The sequence below is a fragment of the Barbus barbus genome, assembly GCF_936440315.1.
Source record: "Barbus barbus genome assembly, chromosome: 35".
NCBI lineage: Eukaryota > Metazoa > Chordata > Actinopteri > Cypriniformes > Cyprinidae > Barbus > Barbus barbus.
Window position 1 is genome coordinate 24,847,694 of NC_136763.1, and position 26,120 is coordinate 24,873,813.

At 36.3% G+C, this 26,120-nt stretch overlaps 2 protein-coding genes across 6 annotated transcripts in view; one reads left to right on the top strand and one right to left on the bottom strand.

Annotated features, from left to right (window-relative positions):
• Window positions 1-450: 450 nt before the first annotated feature.
• LOC306854646 (inositol polyphosphate 1-phosphatase-like) lies at window positions 451-12,696 on the top strand. Of its 2 annotated transcripts, XM_079392827.1 has the most exons (8): window positions 451-554; window positions 4,439-4,480; window positions 4,578-4,815; window positions 5,635-5,847; window positions 5,939-5,999; window positions 7,335-7,535; window positions 8,133-8,307; window positions 11,872-12,696. In XM_079392827.1, exons 3-8 carry the CDS (start codon window positions 4,813-4,815, stop codon window positions 12,371-12,373), a joined length of 1,155 nt encoding a protein of 384 aa, XP_079248953.1. In that variant the 5' UTR covers window positions 451-554; window positions 4,439-4,480; window positions 4,578-4,812; the 3' UTR covers window positions 12,374-12,696. The 2 variants fall into 2 exon arrangements, with proteins under 2 accessions (XP_079248953.1, XP_079248952.1); XM_079392826.1 differs by lacking the exons at window positions 4,439-4,480; window positions 4,578-4,815.
• Window positions 12,697-16,545: 3,849 nt separating this feature from the next.
• LOC306854923 (dnaJ homolog subfamily C member 14-like) overlaps window positions 16,546-26,120 on the bottom strand; it is a 14,613-nt gene continuing 5,038 nt past the window's right edge. For 2 of the 4 annotated variants that reach the window (XM_079393241.1, XM_079393240.1), the window contains exons 3-8: window positions 24,862-24,960; window positions 24,667-24,773; window positions 23,753-23,872; window positions 23,487-23,647; window positions 23,287-23,389; window positions 16,546-19,845 (exon numbers count right to left, since the gene is read on the bottom strand). In XM_079393241.1, the coding sequence (XP_079249367.1) occupies window positions 19,542-19,845; window positions 23,287-23,389; window positions 23,487-23,647; window positions 23,753-23,872; window positions 24,667-24,773; window positions 24,862-24,960 (894 nt within the window). In that variant the 3' untranslated portion in view covers window positions 16,546-19,541. The remainder of the gene's footprint in view (window positions 19,846-23,286; window positions 23,390-23,486; window positions 23,648-23,752; window positions 23,873-24,666; window positions 24,774-24,861; window positions 24,961-26,120) is intronic. The other 2 variants (XR_013782874.1, XR_013782875.1) reach the window with 1 other exon arrangement.

The following is a 26,120-nucleotide window of genomic DNA, read 5'->3' on the forward strand; positions in this document are numbered from 1 at the left end:
CTATTTCCCCGTCTAAATACTGTAAAGCTGATATAAAGCCACCCAGCTTTATATCAAGACGATGTAAAGCTGATTTGACACAATTTGCATTGTTAAAAGCGCTATACAAATAATACTGACTTGACTTGACAAGACTGACTAGTACTAATGCTATGCTCCCTTGCTAGGGTTTTTTTTTTTTACCTGCTGAGACAGGTAAGTTTTTTTCCCCACAAAAGCAAGATCACTTTGTTTTAATGTTAAAGTTATACACATAGTAATAACCATTTCAAGCATTTTGTATGGTTTATAGACAGCAAAACAGCATGTATTAAACTGAAAATCCAGAATCATCAACAAGCTAACTGTAAAGATAGCACTGTGAATGAATGATGATATAGTTGTCAATAAATGGGATGCTACTGTTCTGCTCCAAATTGTATAGGTTTATCGACACCTAGTGGCAATTCTATGCCAAGTGAAAGTGAGTTCATAGTAAAGCACATTTCTCGTGCAAACAGCTTCTTGTCGATCTTTGGATGCCACTTTGTTTTGCGTTTGTGAAAGCATCATCTGTAAGTTAATTCTTTGTTACGTAATGATTGATTACGTATATATATATATATGCTCATATTTGTAATAAGTTTGTTTGAATCTTCGATTTGATGTAATTCTAGTAATAGCCTCTAGCTGCTAGCCTAGCCTTTATTTAATATGTTGATTTAATTTTACTTTGATATGACAACTTGTCTATATGAGCCTATATTTGTATTTGGCACTATTTTGGTTATTTGGTAATCTCATTTAAGTAAATTGATTACATCGATAACATTTGAGCCCTTATGGAGATATAAGTATCAGAGCTACTTATATGCATAGTTTTTTTAGTTGTTGTATAATTATTTAGATTATTGTTTGTTTGCTGTTTTTACAGTTTTACTCCTAATTCATAATGTACATCTCAATGGCATCTTATTAAAACGACTAAGATGAAAGACTAAGATGAATCCTGACTCGTCTGTATACTTTATGGATGGAGTTTGGCTGGCTATTAAATTGCATTTGCACATGCGAAGAGAACAGTGCAGCTACATTTTATTCAAAAATTACATATCTTAAATATCTACGATTTTGACTTTAGTATTTTCCCAAGAAAAGCATGAAAGTGGCATGTTTGAGGTTTGAGCTAGTCTAATAAGGAGGTTGATTGGCAAAAGGTATTTTATGTATTTTGAAAATACAAAAATACTAAGATGAAATGTATTTAAATACAAAATACATTAGATTTTTTTCTTAAAATACAAAATAGTATTTTGTATTTGAAATACGTATTTTAAATGCATGTATTTGAAATACTGCCCATCCCTGACTGTAATATGCTCTGGCCCCCTCCCTGCTTACCATGTTGACGAGATGCATAGCAGACGGTCGTCACTCAATGGCTGGATGTCTAAGAGGTGCCTGCAGAATAACATAGGTTTCATAGACAATTGGACAAATTTTTGGGGCAGACCTGACCTGTTGAAAAGAGATTGTCTTCATCCCTCCGAGGGATCAGTGATCATAACCTAGATGTGCTCTGTTTGACATAAACTTGGCTAAAACCAGATGATTACAGTACTTTAAATACTGAGTTTACTCCCCCAAGATTACTGTTATACACATGACAGGGTTCCTACACATTTTCCATTTCAAAATTCCATACTTTTCCAGACTCAAATTTCCGAATCACTCCGAACTAGATTTTTGGACCATATTTAACATAAATGGTTCATACAGCGCTATTTTCAGCTTTATATGTGGTACATAGTACAGTCATCTGTAAATATTTGTATCTTTTTCAGGGCTTTTTTTCATTAATTTTATTAAAGTGGCAACATACAGAGCCCCCTAAAATAAAAATTATAATAGTAAAAAATACAGACTTTTGCATGCACACAAGAAACATTTTTGTGCCCTCGAAAAACTATATTCACATTCGCATGGGAATTTTTTGCATGCTTACGCATTACAATTTCTAGTTTTATATAACCTATTTCCTTTGTGCATCACTTCCATCTTACTATGAATAAAGCGAGCGCATGGATGCATATGAATTAATAGAGATCTACCTGCTCAAAATTGGCTTTCCTTATGGTAATGCCTCTAATATCAAGGCCTAATGTCCAATTTAGCAGCGGCGGAAAAACCATGATACGAAATGGGCTGATGTGTGCATTGTCCTATTTGCCAAGTTCAAAGGTCTATAAAAAAGACTGGTATTATAGAAAAAGTGTTCAAAATGTGGCTTTTGTATAGGGCATTATGCCATATTTCAAGGCCTTAGGTCTCCTTAACGCACACTCTGTGGCGGCCGAGAAAAATGGGCTGATGGCACAATATGGCTCAGTGTGCATTGTCCTATATGGTAAGTTTAATGGTTTCTCATGCACACATAAAAGTCTGTATATTTTTTATTTTTGCAAAGATTATTGAGGCTTTGTCATACAGTGCTAAGGATATCGTGAGAAGAAACCCAAAATGCAAAACATTTTGGATGATGAAAAAGTGCACCTCAATTCAGTCGTGTTTGACAATTACTGAAGAATCACTAAACAGCTGCCATGAAAGCACACTTGTATGATAAACTTATTTTCATTAAATTCTTAATTTTCTATTATTAAAAAAAAACTTAATAGGGGCAAAAGTCTGGAAATGCAAATATTTTTCCATACGTTTGAAGTAATGGTGCTTCATATAACATTATCTAGAGTGGTAAGCATTAATGATAAATTCCCTGTGACGTTTGTACTGGCTACTGTATACAGGCCACCATGCAGGGCACCATACAGACTTTATTAAAGAATTTGCTGATTTTCTATCTGAGTTAGTGCTGACTGCAGATAAATTCTTCATTGTTGGTAATTTTAATATCCATGTTCATCATTAAAAAGATGCATTAGGATCAGTATTTATAGACATTCTGAGCTCTTTTGGGATTAGACAATATGTGTCAGGACCTACTTACTGTCAAAATCATTCTCTAGATACTGTCACATATTAATAGCATTGAAATTCTGCAGCAGACTGATGATATCTCAGATCATAATCTAGTCTCATGTATACTCCATATAGCTAAAGCTGTTAATGCGTCAGCTACAGTATCACATCAGAAAGTGCGCTATAGATCCCCTGAGGAACAATTCCACTCATTCTATGCTATAGGAAGAATTGTATAACCTTGTTAAATCATCTAAACCAACAACATGTAAGTTAGCCTCTCATTAAAAAATACAACTTGACCCTAAAGAATTTGTTTATTACAGAAAGATCTCGAATCTCCCTTCTCAGTCAAAGATACTAGAAAAGGTAGTATCATCACAACTATGTTCCTTCTTAGAGAAAAATATAATCTATGAGGTTTTCCAGTCAGGATTTAGACCAAGGTTCCTCAAATCTTTCCCTGGAGGTCCAATCTGCCGCAGAGTTTAGCTCCAACCCTGATCAAACTCACCTACCTGTGATTTTCTAATGATCTTGAAGACTCTGATTAGCATGCTCAAGTGTGTTTGATTAGGGTTAGAGCTAAACTCTGCAGGAGTGGGCCAGATTTGAGGATGCCTGATTTAGACCGTATCATAGTAATGAGACTGCTCTCATTAGTTACAAATGACCTGCTCTTATCATCCGATAGTATTTGTATCTGTCTATTAGTTCTACTGGATCTTAGTGTTGTGTTTGACATTATTGACCACAACATTCTTTTGAAGAGGCTAGAAAACTTTGTTGACATTAGAGGAAGTGCTTTGGCATGGTTCAAATCTTACTTATCTGACCCTCATCAGTTAGTAGCAGTGAACGAAGAGGTATCATACTGATCAATAGGGCAGTATGAAGTACCTCAAGGCTCAGTACGAGGACCATTGCTTTTCATGATTTACATGTTACCCTTGGGAAATATCATCAGGAAACATGGTGTTAGCTTTCACTGTTATGCTGATGATACTCAGCTCTATATTTCTTCGCGCCCTGGCGAAACATACCAATTTGCAAAACTAACGGAATGCATAGTTGACAAGAAATGGATGACTACTAATTTCTCACTGCTACATTCTGTAAAAACAGAAGTGTTAATTATCAGACCAAAAACATCAACATGTGATTACCTAGAACAATGTCTAGCACCTGATGGCTGCTTTGTCAATTCTTCGTCATCAGTTAGAAACCATCATTTTCGGATGGTTTGTTTTTCTACACTGTAATGGCTTTTTACCATTTGCTCAAGCTTCACCCATGACTGAGCTATGGTCAGCGTCTTAAGAACCTCATACAGATCTGTCTTCACTTCAGGCAGACATTCTTTTATGTACTAAAATTACAATTATTTTGCCACGCATTGATTTTGTTGGACTCTCTTGCTTTATTAAATATCCATCTGATATCAAAATCACTCATAAGAGTTGTTTTCTCTCTCTCTCAGGTAGCCAATCTAAAACCAGTCATGTCCAAATGTCAGGCAAAAGTAAGTGGAACGCAGCGGATGTCCAACCTTTTGTTTGACATGGTATATTAAAACTCGATTTAATTTTTATTTATCTGAAATGTATGTTTGACTCCAGCAGAGGGCGGTATTCATAAACAAACCCCGCCTTCTACTGTGACGCATTGAGAGGGGAAATGCTCTCATTTCCGAGGCGTTCCCGTTACTATAACATCTGCGTTATATACGCTGGCGTCGAGCAGCAGAGATGAAGTGTGCTTGCGCTTACAGACAGAGGACCAGCACAGAACTGTGACATACAGGAAACGCTCAACTTAAACTCAAGGACACCTAACCACTGCAGAATTATTTCAATGGTATGAGCTGTAATTATCATATCTTTCCTTTGCTGGTTAGGTCTGTCTTCTAATAAGGAAAGCATTCGATTCTGTCCACAGATGTGGGCTGTGTTTGTGTTTGTGTGTGTATATATATATATATATGTATACATCTATGCTTCATGTAGCCTATAAATGTTTATGCATTTTGCCACTGTGTCTGCGTGTCTTTTGGACCTTGGTGTCAGGTCTAAACCACAGAGATGATGTGAACTTTGTAACATTCATCAAAGCTGTATCCTTAGCAAAATAAATAATCAAAATATAATTTTAAATAGACATTATCCCTCTGTAATTTAGAGGACGTCCATTGATGTACATTTGTGTGTCTATTTGCATATATTTGCACCATTCACTGTATCTGAGTCCAAAGTTAAACAAGCAGCATACTTGTACATTGATACAAACACACTCACTATTTCCAAATTCACATAACATTTGTCTTCAGGGTTATGACGTGTATCAAAGCTTTTTGCTTTATATCTTCATGATACTGAAGACTCTAATGTGTTTATGTAGACCTCTTTGAGGCTTTTGATTATCAAGCTGTGATTTTTGCAGAACAATCTTTATTTTTATTCTGGCATTAATCATGGTGCTTTGATCTTAAAGTTTGTGTCGCACTTAGTTAATGAGAGTCTTTTTTTAGGTTACTAATATTTTTTGCAACTTGACCTGATTTTCACATGACCTTTTTAGTTACTAAGTGAGCTGAAATGTTACTGACCTACTTGTAAAACTGTACCATTGCCTATCAAATATATATAGAACCAAGCTTGTTTATTATGTGATTCGCAGGCCTCAGGTATGGCAGAGTTGCTGCGGTTGCTCCTGAGCGTGGCAGAAAAAGCCGCCAATGTGGCACGGATCTGTCGACAGGAAGCACCGCTTTTTGAACTTTTGGTTCAAGAAAAGACAGGAGCTGACAAAAACAAGAAATTTGTCCAGGACTTTAAGACGCTTGCTGATGTGTTGATACAGGAAATGATTCGCCATGATATTTGTGCCCAGGTTCTTAAATATAAAGCTTTCACTAAAATCAAAATGTTTGTCTGTTTCTGTTGTCATCTTGATGGCTAAAATTTCCATTCTTGCTTTATAGTTTCCAGAATTGACTGGATTTATTCATGGAGAGGAGTCAAACAAGTTTGAGAATGGACTTGGTAAGTTACCCCAAAAACAGCTTTGATTCCGTGCTCCATTTGAAAGGTTTTCAGTATGCAATAGTATTCAAATTTTCACCACTCTTGTGGCACTTGTTATTTGACTTTTAACGTCACTGAAATATGGAAAGCTATAGATCATGTGACAACATAAATACATGTTTCTTTGCATGGCAAATGTTGTGTTTTATGATCACATGGAGAAGTAAAATCAGATAAAATTGTTAATGTTAAAACCGTTTATAGGTTAAAGCATATTCAGATAATTCTATTATAGTTGAAGTACTTTATGTTGAGCGGTGCTGTTCTTGAAGCAGTGGTGTAAGAAACTATGATTTCTTAAAGGAGCCAAGCATTCTGATTTAGAGAACATAGGATGGGCCAAGTACAGAGCCCTATGGGACTCTATTAGAAATCTTTTGCAACTGCAGTGACAGACCCTGTTTACATTAAATTCAAGTTAATGGCTTTCTGATCTGTTTTTTTTCACAGGGGATTTTAAGGCCTTGCTCACTACATGACCACAGCACTAGATGAGTCCAATTAAAAATAGGATAGGCAGTCTAAAAGCACCAATTAGAGATGCGCTTCTCAGTTTATAGCAGCGGTGGGTGATTCAGTGAAATGAAGCAGACCGATCCAGATGATACACAAGCAGTTTTTATCCTGGGTTGAGGGGGTGAATATGTCATTATTCGAATTGGGGTTATGCAAAAAAAAAAATTAAAATCAGATGGGATAAAGCCAGTGGTTAGGTTGTGGCTGTGGTACCTGGTAGGCAAATGGTTGCGTGACTATAATAAATGGAAACTATAATAGATTATAATATAGATTATAATAAATATAATAAGTCGTAGCTATCATTGAGTATTTTATGATTATATTGGAGGAGCTGAGAAATACTTAGCATGAGGTTGAAATGCCTGTGTTTGTTTTGGGGTGTTCAGGAGATGCCAGGGAATAATGTGTAATTAAGGTTTTCTTCCACTGTTTTTCACACCTGCAAACTCATCAAACTCATTCATCCTTCTGACATTGAAATTGGCCATTCACATGATTCATGTAAATCCAAGGAGGTTTTATTTGGGAGATGGTCTCAGAAAAGTTTTGATTGCATTTTGTTTTCATCTTATCGCTTTCAACGCTTAATAAAAGAAAGATATATAAGCAAAGCGTTGCTTTGTGTACAGTGTTAACCACAGTAAATGTGTGGTTTATCATTCTGTACATTTTTAGAATATTTTTTCAGTCTGGAATTTGCAGGTATTCTTTTGCTTCTCATATTGTATGTTTATGCTTCTCTAATGGCCATGAACATGTTTGTATTTCTTTCAGGGGAGAGTGTTACTGTGACAGTATGCGCTAAGGAAGAGGACACAACTGCTCTGTTGGCTAAAGTTCTGGATGGCGATCAAAACGCAGCATCCCTTCTGACCAAGGTGATCCACCAGGACCTTCCGATTAGAGATGAGATGGCTGAATCTCTGCAGCTGTCAATCAGCCCAGCCGATGTGGGCATCTGGATTGATCCCATCGGTAATGTATTTGTTATTTTCTGTCCAGCTTTTTACTTGGCTAATTGATTTACTTTTACATGTTTTCCATTTAGCAGACTTTTTTTTTTTTTTTTTTTTATCCAAATAAAGAGCATTTTTCGTAGAGCCAACATTTCATAGTTCACAGTTCCAGGTTTATTGTACACTAGGTTACTAAACAAATATACAAGGTGAGTGTCATTTGTAAGATGTTTAGTTAAAAAATGAGATGGGTACATGTGTACCGGTATTGTTGAATTTTTTTTGTATTGTTTACATTCAGCACTAAGATAAGACAAAAAAAATAATTTTTAATAGGCATGGAAATGAAGGCGTTTGCCATATCGTGACATATTTGGAGGAGATATTTGCTGATATATCTGAGATTGTATACAACAAGTGTACAGTTGTATGTCTTTGTGTGTCAGTAGTTGCAGAACCAATGATTTTTCATGTGAAAAAAGCTAAAGTGAAACTTAAAACTGGAAAGAGTTGTTGTTTCTGGACAATGAACAAACCAACCAGTTATGCTTATGAGACTTCTTTTTCCTGGTGTGTGAATTATTCAGGTGTGTTTTTGGCTGTTTTCTTTTGATAGATGGTACAAGTCAGTACATTGAAGGGAAAGAAGAAGAAGAGCCGGATGAAGGCTTTTGTCTATTCGGTCTCCCATGTGCTCTGGTTCTGATTGGGGTTTACTTGCGGTCCACTGGCCAACCGGTCATGGGTGTCATAAACCAGCCGTTCAACCGCAAAGACTCCACGGGTAAAGGGTAAGAGTAGCAGTGTTCAAAAGAAAACTCAGATGTGACCCACAAAAATGTGTTGAGAATATAGTTATATAAATATATATATATTAAATAAATAAATAAAAACAATAATTATAACTGAAGCCATACAGTATGTCGTCATAAAGGAAATGCTAGTGTAATACACTGTGCTTGGGATATACAGCTTTTTCTACTGTCAGATTTTGAAGAGTTTACTTAAAAAAACAAAAAAACAAATTGACCCTCACATTTTTTGCTATAAGTGAAATGATGCACAAACTGTTATTTGAGAATATACAGATTAAACTCCAGTTTGATCACATTTTATAGAAGTGGGTACTATGCAAGAAACAAGGCCTTGTTAAAACCTCTATAAAATACAGCATAAAACCTATGCTTTTTCCTTGCTGATATAGTTTTACAGCTAGTTAATTTTAGTTTTGTTAGTTTTATTTATTTTTTGTCATGTATTGACTATTTGTCCACTGAGGTGCAAATAACTAGAAATAAGGGCCAGTTTTGCTAACAGCTGGTGCCAGCGCAAACCATCTTTTGGCATTAAAATTGTACTGTCAAGTTTTACTGAAGATGCGCAGTGAAGAATTGGCGCTGAAAAGGCATGAACACGCCTGACCTTATTGAATATGAATTTGTAGGAGTTTCCCTTTCTGAGACGCAAAAGTTATGGGAGGAGAGTATTAAAATGAATCACACAATGCGTTTTACTAACGTTTGCGCTAGTCAAATGACCATTATTTACTCTTAAACTATTCTGCGCTTGAAATGGCTGCAGTTATTGTGGCTAGGAGGAGGCACCCAGAAAACAGGGAGCGCGTGGTAGAAGAGAGAGGTTTTTTTTCCACACGTATTAAATTTATTTGGAATTCCAGAAGAACACCTTATTCAAACATATTGTTTGCCATTTATTTTTAATTTGCTTCAGGAAATAAAAGATGACTTGAAACCCTCAACTAGGAGTCACGCAATACCAGCTCTATCAAAACTTCAAACCTTTTTTGGCCTCCGGTTCTTTTCAAAGTACTGTGGCTTCTTTCTTTATTTGCGCACCACATTAATTTGCGCTGCGCTTTGGTATATTGTGTTGGTCGATATATAAATGAGATGTTGCATCTGTGTTCTTTACTCGAGTACAAGTAAAAATACTGAAAAATAATACGACTTGTCAGCGCCGATAGCCTTGTGGATAACACGCCGACATAAAGCACCATTGTGCTACGGGCGTCCCGAGTTCGAAACCTGGCCCGAGGACCTTTCCTGTTCTCGCCCCCTTCTTTCTCCCCCTTCGTTTGCTGTATCATCTAAACTGTCCTTTAAGAATGAAGGCAAAAAAAGAAGAAAAAAAAAAAAAAAAAAAAAATATATATATATATATATATATATATATATATATATATATACACAGACACACACACACATATATATATGTATGTATATGTGTATATATATGTGTGTGTATTTTTTTTTCCTTCTTTTTTGCCTTGTATATTTTGCCATATATATATATATATATATATATATATATATATATATATATATATATATATATATAATGACTCAAGTAAGTGTAAGTAGTTTGCTGGAAAACTACTCAATTACTACGTTACTAAGTACTTTTGTATTATTTTTCTATTTTTGACCAAAACGAGGCGATGTGAGCATTATGGCGCATTAAACACTCTCATGTAATGTCTGTTTCACAAGTGAGACTAAGTATTAATAGAAGTATTAAACTTATGACATTCCAGGAAATCCCTGATATGTACAAATGCATCAGATATCACTACAGCTGAATAACATGCAGATAGAGACGTTTTGATTGATGAAACATGAAGACAATAAACACACAACTGTGATTTATTTATGTGTTCAAGCCATTTCAGGTATTTTCATCAGAATGATATATAGGAATGCAAGGCTTATTGACACAGTATAGAATTTATAAAATAATACCAACAAATCCAGAACCACAGGAGAAAGTTATTTCAAAAACAAAGTGTTAAATAGTGATTTTGGAGCAAAACATGATATTAGTCACATATGTTTGACGATGCTAAGCAAGCATAGCTATACCTGTTGCCGGGAGTGATTGTTTTATAACAAATTTTGAAAAGTAAGTCCACGTAAGATTGTTAATGTTTTTCAGAAGGGCAAAAGCAAAGAGTAAGTGGTGTCACTTTGTCGGCACAAAACCCAGAAGTGAGTTAGCGTTTTAGCACTTCCGGTTCCATCGTCCCAGAGTCAGGGTTTTTTTTTGAATGGGAGTTTGGTTAAATCCCCTAAAATAAGGTCTGTGGTTAACACAAGCTTAAGATACTTTCACATTTTATTCTATGACATAAAACACACCAGTTACACCCCACTTATTTTTAAAAATATTTATATTAATCAAGGATTTATTGACTTTTAATGCACCTTATTTCGAAATACGTGCTTTCATATGTGCTTTGGTTATGATTATTTAATGTATTCACTACTTACTATTTATTGTTTCATTTCAGTTTTAGTTTGGCTCTAGTTTTTGTATTTATTCCAGTTTTGAAATGAAAAGGTTCATTTAACGTGCATCAAAATTCATCCACAGAGTAAATCTGAGCATGTTTCTAAAAATAAGTTTGAAAAAGTTGTCGGAAGCTCGGTGGTGGTGACGTTGAAGGCGAGTGACCCTGGTGTAGTTCATTTATAGCCTAAATTTAGCTTGTGTTTAGGCTTCAAAATTCATTAACGTTATGATTTTGTGAAGATTATCTTGATAGACAACATGTGTAAGTATGGTTGAACACGAGCTTATTTTTTTGCAATAATTCAAAAACCTTGGGAAAAATCCTATTGGCTTTTTGTTGAGGGAACCAGTGTGATGCGAACAGCCGATTGGCCTACAAAATGACGTCATAGTTCCTTAGGGAAATAACGAGAAGAATAACAACGTGCAGTAAATGGTAAAACTGTTTGCTTTACAAATCAGTGTGTTCATAGCTAAGATAATACATGAAAATAATATGGTAAGACACACCAATTTTCAATATCAAGCAGCAAAACGAGCAGTTCTGTACAGCTAAAAATAACTGGACGTGGATGAGACCAGAAGCCAGACCCATCAAATTTACAAGTGGCTGCTCCCACTCTTTTTAAGACTAAGGTGGATTGAGCGTTGTAGTTTCTCCCATTCATAAGTAATAGGAGTGAAATGTCTTTATATCTATAGTCTTTGTTAGTTTTGCACGCGATATCTGTTATTGCCTGAAGTGCAGGGCTCCACCCCAGTAGTTTGAAAATTGCCTGTCAAATGCCGTCTCGCCCTGTTTCTCCATCATGATTTGTCTTTTTTGTACTTTTAGTGAAAAATAAATGTAGTGAAGTAGAAAAAAACTCAAGTGCTCAAGTACTGTGACGAAAGTATTTGTAATTAGTTACTTTCCACCCCTAATGACCCTAAATGAGAGAAATTCACAGTCCACAGTTTAACCAGTGAGAGATTTAACCTCTCTTGACCTGTTGCTTATGTAAGTCACTGTATTTCTTAATGTCCTCATGTTGTCGTGATTGTAGATGGAAAGGAAAGCACCTCTGGGGCGTTTCATATGGAGATGTGAACATTTGCTCCTTCACGCATCGCAGGCCGTCGTGTCTGCAAAAGAAAGATGATTTGTCTGTGCTGCTGAGCTCCAGCGAGAGGCCGGCTGTGAAGGACGCTCTAGCAGCCATTCCCAGCAGCTCGCTGATGTACGCGTCCGGTGCGGGATACAAGATCCTGTGCGTGGTCCAGGGTCTGGTGGATGTGTATGTGCTGTCTGAGGGCAGCACGTTCAAGTGGGACTCGTGCGCTCCTCATGCGCTCCTGCGAGCGCTGGGCGGCGGCGTCTCGGACCTGAGCGAGTGCATCCGTGCTCATGTCTCTGGAAACAAGGGACACACCGCTGAACTCACCTACCATCAGCCGCACAACCAAAGTCAAGGTGTGGACAGATGGGCGAACCGAGGAGGAATAATCGTGTATTTGGACGCCAGCGTAATTGATAAAGTCGTGGCGGCACTCGCTGGAAAGATATAATAAAAATGTTATGAAACTAAAATGCAAGAGCTTGGTGTTTGCAAGTGTGTCTTTGTATGCATAATCTTATGTCCTTTATGATGCTATTTATGTTAAGATTGAGTGGCATATTGAAATATGAATTTAAGGCTGTAGCTTTTCAGGAGAAAATATATATTATAATGCTTATCTCCAATGTATATATCAGTAAGTTTTATTTTTGGAAGACAAAAAGGAAAGCAATTACTGTTTTGCCTCATTCTCATTGTAATGTTACAGATAATATCACGTTTTACAGTTTCTGATGGTCACCTGAAATAAAAGAAAACCCAGACACTGAAACTTCTCAGGGTTTCGTGGTATCTAAATTATCATGCATAATGCATGGACATTCAGGCCCTTTTATGGTGAAGGTTTTGACCCCTTTTGCGTAGTTGTAATCTGGCTCCCCCCCCCCCCCCCCCCCCCCCCTTATACTTGAGAAAATGGGTGCCGTGAGAGTCTCTCACAGGGGAGACATTTGACTGGCTTGAGTCGTGCTTTTCTGTCTTATTCTAAACCTTTACGGGCATTTAGGAATCTTTCAAACCTAAAATATTCTGCATGAACTTTTAAGGTACTCACTATATTTATTTTATTACAAAAATATTTCAGTAAATGCTGTAATAAAACAATTGTAGAGTTTTTAGATTCTTTAATTGGGTCTGTTAAAATACAGTATCGGTCGAAAGTTATGATTTTTTAAATGTTTGAGAAATAAGTCTTTTGCTGCTCATGTATTATTGGTACTCCGTTACTTATCCACGTTGAAAACTATTTCTTTTGCTTAATAATTGTAACTTTTTTATGATGAATAGAAAGTTCAAAAGAATCTTATAGAAAAGGGGTTTGACAGGCATGGCTTAGTCAGGATTAGGCAATAGTTCATAGAATTTTAAAGTTATTTTTTATGGACACGCCTAAAAAACATTACGGGTGTGCCTCTTGAGACGAAACAAGGGCACTGATATATTTCAGGATCAATCAGTGCAGATTTCTTTAAGTTGAAACGGCTCAGACTTACATTTTAGTTGGGGACCAGGCTTAAGTCTTGTCTGTGAAGCCGGGGGTAAATGTCTTCACTGTCACTTATGAATTGAATGCCTCCTTGCTGAATTAAAGCATTTCTTTCTTTCTTAAAAACAGTACAACTGTTTTCAACAATGTTAATAATCAGACATGTTTCTTGAGCAACAAGGATCATGTGACACTGACGACTGGAGCAATGATGCTGAAAATTCATCACAGGAATACATTTTAAAATATATTCAAACAATAGAAAAGTTATTTAAACTGTAATAGCGTTTCTTAATATTACTGCTTTTACTGTTTTTAATCAGATGATAAAAAAGCAGCCTTGCTCAGCATAAGAGACTTCTTTCAAAAACATTAACAAATCTGAATTATTCTTAACAATTAACTTTTGGCCAGTAATGTGGATCAAAATACAAAAAATAAAAATCAGATGAATATCTTTATATGCAGCAACCCTTGTTTGCTCATCATAATCTGTAACAGTCTTCATTTACTGAAATATTAAGTAAGTCTTTTTATTTGAAAAGTATTTGTTGCTGTAATGGAAAAACTTTGAGAGCTAAGGGGCTGATGGGGAAAGTGTGTTAAAGAGCACAGAGATGACCGTGGATGCCCTTTTATGTGCAAAAGCTGTTTAAAAAGATTCCCTCTTGGCTTCATGTCAGTGCCAGTGTGCTAATGACTAGAAAAGGATCCAAAGTGTCACTTCACACTGTACACAGGTCATGTGACCCGAGTGAATTTATAGAAAATACTGGAGAAGTTTCACGTGAACGAAACCTCTTTGGAAAAGGAGCATAGTTCTTTAATGCTTGATAGCCGCAATAATGTACTCATGAAAGGTGAAAGAGGTCAAAATGAAGTTTAATCAAGTGTAATGAAGTTATTAGTCTTGCAGAGGTTATATAAATGCTAATTTGACAGCTGCTTGTGGTCCTAAATGGTAAGTACAATAGCTGATCTCCTCACCATAGAGCCACACTGAACTCTAGCCAGCATAATCACACATTATTCCTTCAGAAAGATTTCATCGGTTCTAAGCCCAGGCTTTCTGTGGGGTGTAATAAAAACAAAAGAATATCTTCTTTAGTGTTGTTGTCTTTTTTTCTTGTTTTCCATTCCAAATATCTAAACATCCTTATCGGTTCACGGGGTATATACGACCCCAATCGACATTTCCTTAATAAAAAAAAATGGTTCCCTTCATCTGAGTGGAATAAGATTTTGTGACTTTGACTACATAATCTATCTATACACACACAAAAAACTGGGCTTGATTCGGTTGTTCTGAAGGTATGTCAATTTTTTTTTTTACAAATCTGGTCTTCGGGGTCAATATGACCCCACATTGAAATGAATGGGAAATGTGAAAAAAACTCAATATTTTTTCTTCATTTGTCAAAAAAAATCTATAAATCCAGCATAAATCAGAAAATTTTCACACGGAAATGAAGGCCTACTACTAGAGCATAAATGTGATGTAGAAAAGACATGCTCACTCACTCACACACACACACACAAATAAACACACATGTATGTGTGTACTGCCACATTTTTATAGAACTGGCAAAGGAAATCAGTCACAAATGCAGAACAAAGATATAAAAGGGTAAGACCTAATGCATGCACACAAACACACAGGCACACACAAGCACACACACAAACAAACACACATGTATGTGTGTACTGCCACAGAGAGCATTTTTATAGAGCTGGCAAAGGAAATCAGTCACAAATGCAGAACAAAGATATAAAAGGGTAAGACCTAATGCATGCACACACACACACAACATATGCACACATGCATTCTCTCACTCTCTCTCTCTCACACACACACAGGCATATGCACTCTCTCTCTCACACACGTACGTACAAACACAGGCATATGCACACACACTCTCTCTCTCTCTCTCTCACACACACACACAGAGGTGTGACTGTCACAGAGAGAATTTGTATCCAATTTGGCTAATGAAATCAGCACACATGCAGAACGCGTGTGAGTGAGACCTAATGCATGCACATGCACACTCACATGCAGAGAGAGATGAAGCGGAGATAAAAGACAACTGACCTTTTCCACTGTAAATTTTTTCGTTTAGATGTAAGAGCTAGATCTGTGTTTTGAAAACAAAGTAAATGTTCCCACGCAAAGGCTATAAAAGAGGGTCTAAAACAGACATTTCAAAATGCATCAAAAACTACAAAAATTCTGCTATTTTAAAAAATAATTATTTTAAATGTCCTTTCTTATGTTTATATATATATATAAATTCACAAAATGTATGTCAAAAGTTGTGATACAAGCAGTTGGCCACATGCAGTAAAATGAATGGCTCTCTATTGCCTCTGCTGGTCAAAACTATTTATTTCTTAAACTGTAAATAATTTAGGTTTATCTCTAACCACTGGATGGCGTACTTCTACACATAACACCTAGATCAATATCCAGAAACAATTTAAATTTAATTTAGATCATCATTTAAGTGATTTTTCCATTAAAAATCAATATTTCATATGCAAGCTTATGGTGTAGTTGAGGAATTGTGTGGTAAATAGGTACAAAAGTACTTCAAATCTCCCAAAACACAGCATTAATGAATAGATGAGAAGTAAACAAAAAAAAAAAAAACATTTGTATAATTAAAAATGTGTATTTTTTGTACAATTTCTCTATCAATTGTTGGGGTCATATAGACCCCAAAGACCATGATAAACAGGAAACGAAGATCTTATTAGGTTAATCAACATCCATTTACTGAAGATAAAACATCTTGTTTTCTAAGAATTAAACTAATTTACGTTCACGAGAACAAATATCTGTTAATGGGGTATGAAAACTTGTTTTCCCTCCAAATTATTTTTAAAGGACTTTTTTTTTCTGGGTCCATTGGCAGATATTTATTCTTGTTTTAATAAAATGTACTTCATTTTTTTTTTTTTTTTTTTTTGTAATTTGTGCTAGACAAGACAAACTCTGAGGAAGAATATCACTTTCAGTGCATGTGAACAGGAAGTACAGGTTATTTCCATATTCTAGTGGTTGGAAGGAGTTATTCAAGCCTTTAGCCATTTTTTATTTGTAAATGAAATGTAAAAAAGTAATGGATATCTGTTGGAAGTACATTGATGTAATCTTTATTTGGTCTTATAAAGTCTTACATTTATATTCATTAAACCATGAGCTACCATGGACAAGAAGGCATTAGTGTGTGTGTGTGTGTGTGTGTGTGAGAGAGAATAAAAAAAAAGTGAATTTTATCTTACTCTTAGCTCAAATCATACAGCTTCAATCAATGAGAAGTTAATTTAGGCAAAACTAATAAATATAACCCTTAAGGTGTATTTTGACATCTTGAGCAGAATCAAAAAAATTGAGCTGCTATGACCTTTAACGACTTTTGCACTGTCACACATTTCTGTCGACTTATAACTGAACACATTCAGTGGTAGAAATGGAAACAATATTTCTAGAGCAGCAGCTACAGCTGAAAAAGCTAAGCAGCTGCTATAGTGAACATGTACTTTATACTGGAGTGAAATGCACAGATGTTACACTTGTACATGTTGAAGAGCACAGCATTTGAAGGAATCAGCTTTAATATAGGAGTGTTGGGGTGAGATGGAAAAAGTGTCCTGCACATTATCACCATTATAATGATTGTCTGAATCTAGAGTGATCTATTTTAGATCACATCTGTCTGGAATAAACCTTCATGTAATCCCTAAATACATGTGTCGATGCAGCACCTCGACTAGACCGTTAAAACTCTCAAGTACAGTGTATGTAATAATACAATACCCATCATATTTTCTTGAAATAGCGAGTGGAATATTGTCACATAATGACATGTACAAATGCATTCGTCAAACAATAAAAGCAATATACGAGCTACTCATTTATGTTGATGTTTAGACACCAGTCGATTTAAAGCCATCCATTATTTTGTTCAAAAGGTCAGTAACACCTTAACATCAGGAGGAAGTTTAGTGCAATAATAAACTCTGTTTTATTTCTTTTATACCACTTCAATAATCAGCTGTGAACAGAAATTAAATAACACTTGCCATTGTCAACAGAAAGCTTCTGCTGTAGGTAAACGTGCTGCTGTTTTACCATGATTGAGTTACCACGTTAAACCATTTATCTTTCTGCTTTGTCCATCTGAAACCACTTCTGAGCCACAGGCTGAAAGATCACTGACAAAGAGCAAAACAACAATTTGATTTTATTTCTGCAGTCTCTTTAAATGTTTTCATTCTCGGAATTTCTGTTGTTGAACAAGCGCTTTTATCAGGAGGTTTAAGTCAAACGGAACAGGAAGTTCCGGAAAGAATCTCTGAGAACACATCAAACTGAACACGCATGTATTAGTACGGTTTTATGATGTCCAGCTGTACAGAGGGAAAAGAGTCTTGTGTCTTAAAGTATATTGGGTCTACTGTAAAATAACGAAAAAAAAAACAATGTCATGAGCCAAAAACGTCAGGTTTGGACACTAGTGAATCTGTTGGCCTGGAATGATTGCTCCAGCGGATGAATGAAGCAACAATGATTCCTGAGGGTTAAAAAAAAAAAAAAAAAAAGTGGTCAAAAGTGACAAGAGGACTTCCTCGTAAAGGGAGGCTCTGGGATTTTCACATCAAAACCCATTTTTTAAACTTCTATGCATCTAGACACAAGATTTTCACACGGTTACATTTGTGCTTTAACTCAAATTTCAGTTTTTAATGATTTCTTTCCCTCACTCGAAAATACAATGCACATTGGAGGCTGTTCCAGCTCTAGAGATGAACAAAAACAAACCAAATCAATCAAGAGCTCCAGAGAACAGGTAGAGCATTTGATGCGAAAACCCCTCTAGATTCTCTCATCTTCTGAAGCTCCATTCAGATCACATGAACAGCTGATGATCAATTTGTGGAATATTTAGCCATATCGTGTATTTGTTTGTACATAAACTAATTTTCTCCCAAACAGGTAATTTAAACAATGGAAGAAAATAAATCTGGTTTTATGATGAACTGCTTGAGTAACTGCTAAATGCTTCCTCTGGATTGCATGAGCTCTATACGATAATCCCAGGAACATCGGGAAATTTCAGCTACGTCTTTTCCCCGTTCTCTTACTAGTAGCATATGAAGAAAGAGTCATCCCTGAGGTCTGCGTGTGACTTATACATTAATCCTTACGTGTTAATATACTACAAAACATTCAGCCACATCGTGTAAATATTCCATCAGATTCACCATTTCAAGCCTGACACAACCAGAAACCTTTTTAAACGTCGCCCAAAAATAAAAAAATGCCATTATTACCCTCATGTCGTTTCAAACTCTGCCACTGTTTTTTTTTTTTCTTGTGGTAAAATTTAAGAATCTCATGCGGTTCATAGTAACCACATCTGTCAATCAAAAAAATAAAAAATGTATCCAATGCTCCCGCACCACTGAAGCTCAGAATACGAAACACCATTGGTTATCATGCATCCATCACATCACACCTGAGCCAAATTTAATAGCTAAGTTGGAGAAGAACATAATCAGTGACTTGCTTAATTTGGGTCTTTGGTTGTCGCACAAAGCTAGAACTGATGTCTTCAGAAGTCACATGGTCTACTTTTATGATGTTGGGATATTTTCTATACTTCCGTGGTAATGAAAAAAAGCTGTGATAAGAAAAAATAAAAGGCGTAAATGTTTGGAACAACATGTGGGTGAGTAAATAGTGACAGTTTTTAACGTTGGGTCAACTATTCTTCAGATACACCAGAAAATCTACTCATGACTCATGAGTCCTTCTGTTTCTTAAAAGAACGTTATTTCAAATGCTTGAATGTAGGTTGATTTGTGCCAAAAAAACAAAAGATAAAAAAACAAAAAAGGACTTCAAACATGAAAAGCAAAGATCTTCTTCTTGCATCCATCTTTGCTTGCCCTTCAACGCAATTTGATGTTGCCATTTCATTTTGTGTCAGGAAGCTTCAAAGCGCCAACACTGAAATGCTCAATAGAGGTCAAAAGATTTTGTCCTCGTTTGGTTGCACTAGTTAGCCAATATCATGTCAAAACATGGCAACAGACAGCGCTCCATCTCTGCACAACGTTGCATTGCTCAGCGCTGGAATGGCTTGCGGACTTTCTTGCGCCGGCGTGGGGGCTTTCCTCCGTCAGTCCAGTGTTCGCTGGGGTCGCCCCGTTGGGCCCCTGGGCTAAAGAACCCTGTTTGTGGAGAAGATCCTGAAAACATTGTTGAAGTCCCTGCAGCTGCTCCGGAGGAATGAGGCGGCGGGTTTCCCGTTGGGAAGAATCCTCCATTAGCAGACATGTCACTGGGAGCTCCACCCTGGAAGAAGCGGCTGAAGAAGTCCTGTAGGTCTGCAGGTGAGCCACCACCTGGTGCGTGTTCTGGGGGGGATCTAGAGGACACAGGTTAACATGAAGACTGTCATTACAGTAACACACAAGCCGTTAATTAGGATCCAAGCACCAAAAGTTGAACAGGCACCTTGTGTTTTTGTTAGTTGTTGTCTTCTGCTCGAGTCTATGGCAGCCCATAGAACTTCATGTGGCAAAGTTATGAAATACAGCACATGGCTAGAGCACAGCCTGAACATAAACTGCAACAAATTTGGGTCTCTACCTCTATAATTAAGAACATTTTGACATCTCATGCTGTTTTTGTAAAACATCAAACTTGATGCCTATCTGGATCTGAGGCTGTATTTCTGCAGTGTTTTGGTATGTTAACACCAAACTGAAGTGTTGACGTGAACTCTACATCTTCTATATTTTCAACCCGTATATTCACAGACACCATTCAACCGTTGTTTTGTACATTAATCAATCACAAAAAAAGTGCTCAAGTCTAGTTAAAAAAATAAATAAATAAAAGCATGTGCAAGTTTTTGTAAATGTTACAAATGTAGGCAAAATATACAACTTACATTATGAGATATATTATAAAACATTTGCATATCAAAAATATTTCCAGTCTGGTTACACCTGACTGAATGTGTTTCTCATGATCTTAAAGACATTCATTCAAACACTTTTGTGTCTATTGTGTTAGGGTCATTTCAACCCACATATTTTTATGTTCAAAATTAACTTTATTTTTTTTGTCATGACTACTTGTAGCCATTTGTTGATAAAAATACAACTGTTCTTTAATTAGTTCATGTTAGCTCAGATATTAAATAATATTAAATAAAGTGTTTGTTTGAGTTTGTTATTGTATTAATAAATGGTAAAAATGAACATTGAGATTAATAAATATTTTAATTTCATTGTCAAGTTTTTCTCCATATAGTGGACTTCAACAGGGACCAACGAGTTGAAGGTCTAAATTGCAGTTTCAATGCAGCTTCAAAAGGCTCTACATCAGGGGTGCCCAACCCTGTTCCTGGAGATCTACATTCCTGCAGAGCTCAGCTCCAAACCTGATCAAACACAACTGAACCAACTAATTAGGATCTGAAGGAGCACTTGATAATTACAGACAAGCGTGTTTGATCAGGGTTGGAACTGAACTCTGCAGAGGAATAAGGGTCGGTACCTTCGCCTATGTCACGCGTGACCTTTCCAATGTGACTACGTAACGCGTAAAGTCATGGACGTGCATCGCAGAGCTAGTGCAAGACAAGCATTTGTGTTTAAATAGTATATACTTTTTTATTTTTATTTTTTTTAAATGACGGATTGTTTCACTAGATAAGACCCTTATTCCTTGGCTGGGATCGTTTGAAGCTGCACTGAAACTGCAATTTGGAAAAACCTGCTGGTCCCTGTTGAAGTCCACTATATGGAGAAAAATCCTGGAATGTTTTCCTCAAAACCCTTAATTTCTTTTCGACTGAAGAAAGAAAGACATGAACATCTTGGATGACATGGGGGTGAGTAAATTATCAGGAAATTTTAATTCTGGAGTAAACTAATCCTTTAAGCATGATCATATGACATTTTTGCCAGCTGGTTATTTATCCTGAAAATGTTGCATTTTAATTTGGAATCTGCGTTTTTCATTGGTAGCAAGCTTTCAAAAAAAAAAAAAAAAAAAGAAAAAAAAAAAGATACATAAATACATTTATAAATTGAAACATTTTCTGCCAAGTGGTTTACTTAAGCTTCCAAACCTGGCAACCATGTGCATGCGCTCTCTCTCTCTACATTGCTCAAATAAGTGTAATACAGCCAGTCTGTTTTCTTTGACATGAGAAACAGTCGATCCAACAATACAGACGAGCTGAAAGCTCATTAGTGCCTCATCAGTGCCACAGACTGATCGCTTCCATGCCACTCCTCACTGAAGCTGGAGTTTGAGCTAAACGAGCCCCGACCAAGTACTGAGTGCAGAAATCGACAACAGATTTAGCTGCAACTGCAACTAAATCTGCAAGCAAACCATGCGAGTTAAAAGTGCAACAATTCTAATCAAATGTAAAGAAAAAAAAGAAGCTTCAAATGACAATAAACATGATTACTAACCATTATTATATTTCTGAGCAAAACAATCGCTCAATAGTTTAACCATTACCATGCAGCCCTAGTAGTTAACTAATGTTCACAAATGGAACCACCTTGTAAAGTGTTACCCTTTTAGATTTTCAAGAAATTAAAAGACAGAAGTGGACAAATTTCCCAGTGACTTGCGCCAAAGTCTAGTCTTTGCTTGCGCTTACAGAATAATCAGCATTCCATTATATTATGAAATCATCACTGGAATGCTGATTATGACCTCTGAATAACTGATGTTGTCATAATACATAACACTTCTTATTAGGAAAGTCTTAGGCTACGTTTACACTAGTGCAACTACGAACTTTTTGGCCCTCAAAAACGGAGACTTTCGAAAAAGCTGCAGACCCCATTTTAGTTTGAAACCTCAGGGTTGCGCTTCAGTGTAAACGGAGCAAAACGGAGACTTTTGAAAATGATGGGGTGGCTGCCCACATTCGCTCTGCGTATCCTTGACAACTGTGTAAACAATAACATCATTCAGACGTCGGGAACCAGATGAGTCCTCTGCACAATCTGACTTTGCTGCAGTTGGAATTGAACTGGCCAGAGGAGAACTGACCCCCAACTGAGCCTGGTTTCTCCCAAGGTTTTTTTCTCCATTCTGTCACCGATGGAGTTTGTTCCGCTGTTGCCTCTGGCTAATTTCCAGCGATACTGTCGACTTGATTGCACAGATACTATTTAAACTCAACTGAACTGGACGATGACATCACTGAATTCTATAATGAAATGCCTTTATCTGAAAATTGAGTGTTTAATCTTGTCATTTTACATTATTCCTTTTTTGATACTGGAAAGTTGCTTTGACACAATCTTTGTTAAAAGTGCTATATAAATAAAGGTGACTTGACTAATGAATATGCATTTAAATTACAGCTTGAAACTTGTTTTATATTGCTTTTAACCAAATTGACTTTATGTGGCTTAGTGTGGTGTGCTTTGGTTTATGTTATTGTACAAATTATGTAAAGCACATTGGTCAACATGTTTTAATTGTGCTACACAAATAAAGTGAAAATCATTCTCATAGTTGTACTCCTAGATATGTTTAGGTAGATGCCCCATTCGACCGTTTTAAACGAAACGCCGTTTTAAAACGAAAAGCACTAGTGCAAACAGGATCTTAGTCTGATGATACACGGGGCTACTTTTTGAGCAATGTTGCTTGGGCACTTTCTCACTAAGAATGGGTAACAAATTTCTATCTGGATATTTCAGATCGGTTTTGGGCCCTGTGTCTCACCTGGTTGCCCGTTGATGGCAACATTAACCAAAGTTGCCCGGCAGCATTGCTGAAAAAGTTGCCCCGTGTATCATCAGCCTTAGGAAAGAGTGGTTACCTGTGGCGGCTGGTTCCGCTGCTACCTTTAGAGCCAAAAGAGATGTGATATGGCACGCGATGTGTGTCTGGAGAGATGCTTATACGCTGACAGCCTGCCCACTCTGTGTGAACATAGAGATGTGTCTCAACGATCTTAACATATGCATAACAACATACGAACACAGCAACGATCTGAGAGCGGGAATGTGAATGAACTACCAGTGATGTCAAAGACTTTGCCATCCATAAAGGCGAAGTATGTGATGCGCAGTCCCAGCATACTGGATTCAGCCCACAGGTCTCCTTCCTCGGCACTGTGGCACTTACTACATTCAGCACAGAAACGGGCCTCACCAGGCTCGCGGTCGATCTCGAAGCGCCTGTGGAAGAGGCCATGCTCAGATGAACGTGGAAATGCAGCATAGAATGCAAAACAAGATCTGTGTGAAATGACGAAGGCTGAAACGATGATCTGTAATACGCACTTGTGCTTGCCCTCACATTTAGTGCACATCATTGTGTTCATGGCTTCTTTCAGGTCATCCTGCAGTTTGGTCAGAAACTCATTCATGGACTTTGAAAGCTCCGTAGTTGCCATACGCTTCCTGCAGACACAGAAGCCAAATATAAAATCGCTCAAGACTTTCATAGTTACATGAAACATGTCCAGGTCACCTTTCTAAGAATTCTTGTAATATTGAGTAATATTGTCCCGGTTTCACAGACAGGGCTTAGATTAAACCAGGATTAAGCCATAATTAAATTAGGACATTTAAGTAATTTTTATAAACATGCCTTAGAAAAAAACATAACTGGTGTACATTTTGAGACAAAGTAAAGGCACTGATATATTTTAAGATCAGTCAGAGCAAGTTTCTTTCAGGTGAAACAGCTCAGAATTAGATTTTAGTCTGGGATTAGGTTTAAACCTTGTCTGTGAAACCAGGGGATTAAGTTCAGCATGAAATGCAATATAACAGATATTCCCATGATACAAAGTTTTTTTTTTTTTTTTAATTATATAACTATTCATTTTTTGTTGTTGTTGTTTTCCACATTACATTAACTTTCAAGTTGTGTTACAGTCATTTTGACCAGGAAAGTTTTTTTTTTTAAAGATTAACTGATAATATAGCATAATGAGAGATTCCCAAGCTATTTATAAAAGGCTGGTTATTTTTGACTGGGAACACCAAATTAGGTAAAGGATTTTTTAGCTCAGCACAAGCCTTTAAGAGAACAAAATTGTTTTGCATTAGAAAAAGAATGCGTAGGTAAAAGTGTTTAATTGTCACAATGAAAATATTGTCAATGCAAAATAACAGAAGCCATTTTTTTCATTAAAACATTTCATTTAGGATGTAGATCAATCTACTTGTTCTTATCTAACAGCACTCACAATTCATACTCTCGCCGAGTCTCTGGGTTACTGACGATGTCCCATGCAGCTCTTAACACTTTGAAGGCCTCGCCAGCACCTGGGTGCTTGTTTTTGTCTGGATGAACCTGTACACAAACAATTCATTATACCTGGACAAATCCATACAGTCCATAACTCATCCCATGTTTCAGGGCAATGATTTTGTCACTTCACCTGTACTGCCAGCTGTCTGTAAGCTCTCTTGAGTTCTGATTCAGTGGCATGAATATCCACTCCCAGAACATTAAATGGGTCCAACTCCTCTTCAGGGATCTGTACCAGAGCAAGAGTTGATAATATACAGTAGTTAAGGCGCACTTCCATTTCAAAGACTTGTTACCTGTCGTTATACAGTTCCTACATCAAATCGCGAGGCAACACATGAACATTTCAACATTTCAAAGGTCTTGCTGAATGATTACAGGTTTGCACAGATTCTGTCCCCACAAAATAATAGCAAAAACAAAAACTTTCAAACACATACCAATTAAATTGTAAAATTGATTTTATAGAAGTTCAGACTCGTGTGATGTCATGCAAGAACTAAAAATGGCAACTAACAAATAAAGGTAGTTTTCTTGATTTCTGCTTTGTCAATTTATGAAACAAGATGCTAGCCTTTAGATTGCTTTGTTCACAAATAAGTGAATAATATAATGCTTAAGTATATCGACAACAACAAGCAGCACTCTGTGTCTGAGGAAGAAAACAGTTCAGAGTTGAACATCAGCGTGCTGTCATAATTAACCCTCTGGGGTCGACAAACGCGGCACGTTTTAACTGTAAAAGTAACTGTAATAAAGTACAGTCAGTCTTTAATAATACAGTAAACCCTCACATGGATCACAAAGCTGACTGTACATTATCCATTACTAATCGGAAAATACTTGAAGTCATGATGAAAAGGAAGTAGCGAAAGATCTTTTTTCCATATTGTGATGTACATGCGAGTGCAACAGATTACTGAAAAAGAAAAATGTTCGTAACACTAACATTAACTTTACTTAAAGCCTTTGTATATAACGCATTACATAGTTATTCACATTGTACATTGTAATGCATTATATCATTATATAAATAATTGTAACCAAAGTTAAAATGCATTCTAATATTTGTAGATTTCTTATTACATTGAAAAATGGTTGCTTGCCATATGTTCTAATGCATTATTTTTGGAAAGGTGCCACAATGCACAGATAAATAAAATAATGTACTATTACTGTGGTTACAATTATTTAGGATATCACACTAATATATATATATATATATATATATATATATATATATATATATATATATATATATATATATATATATATATATATATATATATATATATATATATATATATATATATATAATATAATATATATAAACACACACACACACATGCATACACAGATGCATCTAAAAAAAATTAATATCGTGAGGTT

Bases quoted from the DNA above. Each gene is read 5' to 3' on its own strand.
- LOC306854646 (XM_079392826.1), top strand. From the start codon at position 519: ATGCCACTTTGTTTTGCGTTTGTGAAAGCATCATCT. The intron at 7,536-8,132 runs GTAATGTATTTG...TTCTTTTGATAG, and splicing joins CATCTGGATTGATCCCATCG to ATGGTACAAGTCAGTACATT. The intron at 8,308-11,871 runs GTAAGAGTAGCA...TCGTGATTGTAG, and splicing joins AAAGACTCCACGGGTAAAGG to ATGGAAAGGAAAGCACCTCT.